The sequence below is a fragment of the Saccostrea cucullata genome, unplaced genomic scaffold, assembly GCF_032062105.1.
Source record: "Saccostrea cucullata isolate Sc308-1 unplaced genomic scaffold, CSIRO_AGI_Scuc_v1 ctg14113, whole genome shotgun sequence".
NCBI lineage: Eukaryota > Metazoa > Mollusca > Bivalvia > Ostreida > Ostreidae > Saccostrea > Saccostrea cuccullata.
Window position 1 is genome coordinate 1 of NW_026919905.1, and position 7,402 is coordinate 7,402.

At 35.5% G+C, this 7,402-nt stretch overlaps 1 protein-coding gene across 1 annotated transcript; it reads right to left on the reverse strand.

Annotated features, from left to right (window-relative positions):
• Nucleotides 1-420: 420 nt before the first annotated feature.
• Nucleotides 421-7,022, reverse strand: LOC134240024 (UNC5C-like protein). The gene is made up of 4 exons (XM_062722143.1): nucleotides 5,937-7,022; nucleotides 3,269-3,420; nucleotides 2,287-2,866; nucleotides 421-918 (listed from the first exon to the last, which is right to left on the reverse strand). Exons 1-4 carry the CDS (start codon nucleotides 7,008-7,010, stop codon nucleotides 748-750), a joined length of 1,977 nt encoding a protein of 658 aa, XP_062578127.1. The 5' UTR covers nucleotides 7,011-7,022; the 3' UTR covers nucleotides 421-747.
• Between the last annotated feature and the right edge of the window lie 380 nt (nucleotides 7,023-7,402).

Consider the following 7,402-nt stretch of genomic DNA (forward strand, 5'->3'; position numbering starts at 1 on the left):
ACCTCAGTATATAGTTGATTTGGTAGAATTATAATCAAACTTCATTTTCAAAGTAAAATTCGTTTAATTTTCCAATTCAATAGTATAATATTCTTATATAAATATAGAGAGATTAAGTCTGTAAAGCTGAACACGATTCATGAAATAAATAAATTATTATTAGGTCTCTCGCTATATCTGAGGGCCTCTATTTAAAGCCGCTCAGTCAATTTTCAGTGTTATCAGTCGACATCGGTGTAAACGGACGAATGCTTTACAGCACTTGTAGCGACAAATATAATAACCATGTACTTCTTCTAATGCAGTTGAATAAGATACTGAGGACACTAAACAACATTTTCACAGATCAGTGCAGTATACAACCCAATACACATAACTTACACTGAATGCAAACAAAGGTAATGCAGGATAACCAGCAGGAACACAGGTCGCCGTTTCACCCCCCAAACCCGAGACAATAATTATAAAGCAGACGGGTGTAACGAATGCGAAGAGTATATCCCGGTGCTGATATGTAAAAAGTAATATCGAAATGGCGTATATCTGTTTTCGAGTCGTGTTCAACTTTGTGTAACATTGTGTAATTTCATAAATATTAAGTAAAAATGATTGCATACAATATGGGGATGGATGAAAACAGAGTCTGATTAGATTTTGCTAAATGTTATGGACAAAATTGACTAAATTCTTGACTAGCTTGAATAAAACTACTTGATTTCAATTAAACATATTCTAATATATTTGACATTACTTGTACGAAAGATTAACATAACTAAATTCTTTCGTACGAGGCACATTTAGTTCATCATGTTGATGTCCACCACTGGCGGGTAGATCTAAATCTAGGTGATTTTGATCAGATAGGAACTCCCGAATAATGCGCTCTGCATCGTATCTCTTCATTTTGTTCAACAAAGTCTACAAAAAAGTAACGTGCAAAAAAATTTTAAAATGATTTTTTTCTAATAGTTATGTTTGTTAGGTAATATTTTGACGACAGTAAGTATTCTAAACACATGCTAAAGTTCCAGACCCATAAAATCATTTTGATTGATGTAAAAAGAAAATACCATTCAATAACCCGTCTCAATTAAAGCAGAATTTGAAAATTGGGGAGGGTTCAAAAGAACAGTTTTTTTTTATACAAGAAACTTATTTGGATTATTCACAAACAATCGCACTCTTACCTAATAAATACACTGTACATGTAGTTCTTTTACATCAACGCAATAACGTGCAAAATTTTTATTTTAATCCACAATGTATGTCTACTTTAATATAAATCGAAAGTAACAACATTGCATATCTCCTCATTTTTACTGTTTTCATGTATAACAGAAATATATCTATCATCAAATCCATCCATATTTTAATAAAAGTCTGTCATACAACAAACGAAAGACAACTCACATATTTTTTTAACTGGACCCTTCTTACTTAAAGGATTAATGTTTTTGACTCTAAAAACTTTACGTATACACATAATTTGCAAAAAACTTTGAATTTTTTCACCAAAATTGTTTTGTCAATATTGGTTAAATTGTTCCATGGGTTCTTTAGAAGTAGTCAAAATGTAAACAGTTAACAGATGGGTGAAAAACCGAATTTGACCTGAAAAGCTCAGCGTATAAAATAATGTTAGAACGAGAATTACTTCTTAAAATAGATAGAATACAATTCTTTACCATTTTTCAATTATTGGAAGGTATCGAAGGTACTTTTAAATGAAGAAAGAATAAATTGATAAATGACGAACTGCTTTTTTTCGAAGCAAGATTACTATACGTCGGTCCGATAGCAAAGCATCTGTAAAATTAATATAATTATCATTCAACAAAAGATATTATAAAACAATAGTTTTTAATTTAAATAATAAAATGCGTTCTTAGGTTGTTGGTACGGGAATTAATGTCGCAGCTTTTATGGATTATGTTATTTTATTTCTGTGCAATAGCTGTGACGTTAATTTCAATACTAAGAAACAAAGACAGACATAAATTTATGGTAAGTTTATTATGTATGTCTGTATAAAAAAAACATACAAAGAAATATTTAATGTTATGAACTCTACTATAGATGAATGTGGTATTGTATGCATAACTAATGTGACAGCCATTATTTAATTGGTATTGTATGCATAACTAATGTGACAGCCATTATTTAAGAAATCTATGTAGGTGACATGCTTAGTGTCGTTAATGCACTGATTAATGATGGCAATGGTCTTCATATGAAATAAAGGAGAAAATATCCAGTGGATGTAAATATATGTATTTATTGACTTACCGCTAGTTCTGCAAGGGGGATATTGCGATGCTCAGCTACACATAGGAGGACCTCGGTGGGACTGGATTTAATACTGCTTAAGTACTCGATATACTGGGTCATTTCTAGGAGTTCTGCGAGTCGGCGCCAATCATTTCCAAGAGGGGTCAGGGGGTCAAGTTTGATCTTGAGTTGATTTCTGACGTCATATGAAATGTAATGTCTAGAATTGTTGCTCTTACACATTTCCTCTAGAAATGCCACTGAATAACACTGGTTTGAATTTACAGACACATTTACCCTGTCATCAGTTCTATTTACCTCCACGTTTTCATGTTTTTGACTAGAGTTAATATTGATTATACATGTATTATCGACTATTCTTTTCGATTCCTCCGTTGCATGCACCACAATTTTTTCACCCTCATTTTCCAGGGTTTCCTGATATATGTTCAAGTGAAAATTTAGCTCACGAACTGAATATTGAGCTTTCTTTTTGAAACACATGCTTATATGTGGACACTGCCCGTGCCATATGTGTAAGTAGGGAACACGTTCGTATTCGTCATTTTCTATACTTTCCCATTCTGGTGACAAATATCTGGAAAAAAAGAACAACTCAATGAACGGATGATGAATACAAAACATTGCACATAGGTACAGAGTCAGTATGTTAACATAAATTACCTTGTTTAAAATTGTTGACTTAGTAACTTTAAGAATTAAAAAGACATAAAAGTAGTATAATAGTAGGCCTTCTTAGCTCCTGATCTATTGCTTTGCCTAATTTACATTCCGGTAAAATTATCATTAAATCAACTCCATTTACAGTGTTGAAAGAGTTATCACAGAGAAAAAAAAATGGAAACATTCCCATTTATCTATTAATATCATTGTGCTTGCAATACTTATAAAAGAAACTAATTATTACAATACAGCAACAATGTACAAATGCGTATTTAACAATGAATGGATGACAAAATGAAATAAAAAAAATATTTACTTTAATGTAACTCTGACGTCTAAGATGTCTTCTACTTTACCGTAGAATAGAAACGCCTTTTCTGGACACAAAAGTTCGTGTTGAAACTGTGCTTCATTTTGAATCGCCCATTTTAGAGCACAAGGAGTTTTATTGAGAAAGTAAACCCTTACCTAAATAAAACAGAGATTTGAATTAATAAGAGCGAAGAAAAATTGGAGAATTTTCAAATGAGGACTTTTTACATAACTTTTTAGGTCACCTGAGTAAACTCAGGTGACCTATTGCTATCCGTTTTCGTCCGTCGTCGTCCGTCGTGCGTTAACATTTGAACATTTTCAGCTTCTTCTCTGAAACCACTGAACCAATTTCAACCAAATTTGGCATATAACATCTATGGATGAAGGGGAACAAAAATTGTGAATTTCATGGTCCCTGCCCCCCTGGGGCCTGGGGGGTGGGGCAAAAACCACTAAAATTAGTGCAATCTTTAAAAAATCTTCTTCTTTACTCCTGGACATCAAGCAGTCAAACTGTTGGTATGATTGTAATCAGCAATGAGTCCTCTACCAAAATTGTGAAATTCATGGCCCCGGGGTCAGGGGTTCTGGTGTTAGGGCGGGGCTCTATTGATTATATAGTGAAAATGCATTATTTCTTTGAAAATCTTCTTCTCTTTTCCTGAGTAGTAAATAAACTAATTAAGTACATAGTTATGATGAGCAAGAGTGCCTCTACCAAAATTGCGAATTTTATGGCCCCAGAGTCAGGGGTTCTTGTGTTAGGATGGGGCTCTATTGATTATATAGTGAAAATGCATTAAATCTTTGAAAATCTTCTTCTCTGCTCCTAGGTATTAAATAAACTAAGTAAGTACATAGTTATGATGAGCAAGAGTGCCTCTACCAAAATTGTGAATTTTATGGCCCCAGGGTCAGGGGTTCTGGTGTTAAGACAGGGCTGTATTGTTTATATAGTGAAAATGCATTTATTCTTTGAAAAGCTTCTTCTCTACTCCTAGGTATTAAATAAACTAATTAAGGACATAGTTATGATGAGTAAGAATGCTTCTACCAAAATTGTGAATTTTATGGCCCCAGGGTCAGGGATTATGGTGTTAGGGTGTGGCTCTATCATGAATATACAGTATACAGGGTTATTTTCGCCCCGTGTTATTTTCGCCCTTTCACACTTGAAAACAATTTTGTCCCGTTTTAAATTCGCCCACTTATAGTTTTGTTTAAGAAATGATACTGTAATCTTTGAATTCGCCCCGTTTTAAATTCGCCCAAAAGAGGATAGGGCGAAAATTTCCATGTATACAGTATGATGATAATACATTACATCTATGAAAATCTTTTTCTCTACTCCTGGGTAATAAGCAGATGAACTATTTATATAGTTGTGATGTGCAAGGGCTCTTCTTTCAGAATTGTGAATTTCAAGGCCCGTGGGTCAGGGATACCAAAGACGGGGGGCTCTACTTCTATATACTGAAAATGAATTGTTTGAAATCTGCTCCTTGGTATTAATTGAACATTTTTGATAAGCAAGTGTGCCTTTTCAAAAATTGTGCAATGTGTAGAACTAGGGTCAGGGATTCATGTGTGGTAAGGGAACTCCTGATTATTGCTGAATATTACTGATTAGTTGACATGCATTTTTGTTCCCCTACCCTGCTTATGGGTATTAAGTATTAAACAAACTAAGCAATTGCTAAGTGTATAGTTATGATAATCAATGGTGCCTCTTCAAAATTGTGAATGCCATAGCATCTGGCGTAAAACATGAACCAAATTCAATCATTTGAAAGTTGTTGCATGATGCTCAGGTAACCTATAAGGCCAATGGGCCTCTTGTTTCTTATGCCTCCGTAAACAAGGTTTCGGGGTAAAAATTTTTGCCCTGTTTGTCAACAAAAACTTTAACATTGCCTTTTAACCTTACTTTTGAACTGTTGGAGCCAAGGCTTTTAGACTTCATATGTGTCTTCATTATGACGAGTCCTTTCAGCTGGTATAAATATTTTTGACCTTGATCTTATAGTTTGATCGACTTGTTTAAAACTTTAACCTTAGTCTTAGCTTTTGAACAGTTAGAACTAGGGCTTTCACATTTCACAGGTGTATTCCTTGTAACGAGACCTTCTTTTGGGTATCAACACTTTTGACCTTGGCCTTTGGAGTTTGACATGCATTTGAGTTAACCCTCGCTATAAGCTTATTAATCGTCAACTTGAAGATAGCTCAGTCGGTAGAGCGCTTGCGCCGTTTTCGGAAGCTTATGTGTTTGAATCTCGGCTGCGACTGACTCAAGTCGATAAAAAGTGAGTAAAAACTGCGCCTTTGCCATGTTCGGCACATTGAATATCTTAGTATAGACCCCTTTCCTATGACATATTTTGCCTAGGAGCTATTCCTAGGCAAAATATGTCTAGGAATGGTATTTTCTTTTTTAAAGTAGCTTTGTTATGAGCGAGGTTAAAGTTGACAATACACAGAAGGAAAAACAGATGGACAGACAGGACATAAAGAATATATCCCCGGAATCTTTCGATCTGGGTGCATAAAAGGGTCAAATGTTTAAAAGAATAGATGCAATCATCACATTTTACAAAGATCAAAGTTTCATTACAGATAACTAAATTAAAGAATATCTAAACTAAAAGTCTATCAACAAAAAGCGTTACCTCATGATGGTCGATGCGCTTTTCCAGCGGGTTAGAAAACGCTGCAATCTGTAGCCATTTTGCCATTTTCAAATTCCTCAGTGGCCTTTGAATGCACGTGTACAATGTAAAAGTATTGATTGTTAGTCTGCATTCATCGGATGAAAGACTACACTTATCATCTTTATTTTCTTGACTGTACAATTCGATCCAAGATTTGTCGCCATAAAGGTCAGTTTCACTGCGCATGACAACGATATGACGTGGATCGTAAGCACAATGACGAAAACGTAGTTCGCAGGGTTTCCGCAGTTTTAGTCCATGTGGTCCTACAAATACCACCGGGCTGACAAGAGACTCCGTTTCTGTCATATAAGGATTATCACCTAGATCCCAGTTCAGAACAAGACACACGAGTGTTTCTTCTCCGATTGGAACCGCATTTGGGGGTACATAAAGAGATATACCCATATCGTCGAGCATCAAGCAATCTCCGCTCGACGTTACATTGTGGGCCACTGATACAATAAGTTTTCCTCCTACAGTTTTCATTTTGCTTCGTTCTGAAACGATATACATGTCATTGCTGTAATAGAAAGGTTTGGTGAAGCGGTTCGACGTTTCACCACTTTCCGCACAAGAAGAAAACGACGTACCTAAATCGTTTAAAGTTTGACTTTGATTGTCATGGTTTAAATGTTCTGGTTCTGCAAAGGAATTGATAAACATTGGTGAGGCATTCTCGTTTACTGTTGGTAAAACGTCTGCTGGTACCGGACTAGGATGGAGAACAGAAGACTGGTATGTCCGAAGTGAAGGAAGGACCCCATTTTCAGCAGTACTTCGGCGATGAACACTCTGTTCTACATGATTATCCTTTCTCCTGTGCGATAGTGGCAATTCACTTCGGTAAGAACTTTCGTATTGCATACAGCCTTGGCAGTAGTGTCGATGAGAGACACATGGTCCATTTTCCCGCCTATTACGCTGACGGCGGGAGACATATCGCCACATAAGAAAGAAAATACAACAGGCTACGATAGAGGTTGTGACACTTGCCCAAATTATGTATTTTGAGCATTCTTCGTCCTTCATTTCTCATGTTCCTGTAAAGAAAAAACTTTTGAATTAAGGTTAAATGGATATATACACACTGTATGTATTCTCAAAATATCTTTCGAATATATAATAATTGCATAAGTGAATACAAGCATCATATAATGTCATACTAGATTGAATACCCCGGACTGATAGAATAACTCGTACCTGACTATACGTCTTATACTAGTATTCCTTATACAAACGTATTACATGTGCATCTAACTGATTCGCACGCATCATACATGCTTTTGATTGCATGTAATGAATAAATTGTACGGAGATCATGATTACATGAATTTTTTTCGTTCACGATCATAACAAGGAGCATTCTGTGGGTTTGACTGGTCGACAGGGAATGCTTACTCCCCCATGGCACCTTATCCCAC

Coding starts and splice junctions, on each gene's coding strand:
- LOC134240024 (XM_062722143.1), bottom strand. CDS start 7,010: ATGAAGGACGAAGAATGCTCAAAATACATAATTTGGGCAAGTGTCACA. Junction 2,867..3,268: donor GACGTCAGAGTTACATTAAA/GTAAATATTTTT, acceptor CTTTTTTTCCAG/ATATTTGTCACCAGAATGGG. Junction 919..2,286: donor TCCCCCTTGCAGAACTAGCG/GTAAGTCAATAA, acceptor ACTTTTTTGTAG/ACTTTGTTGAACAAAATGAA.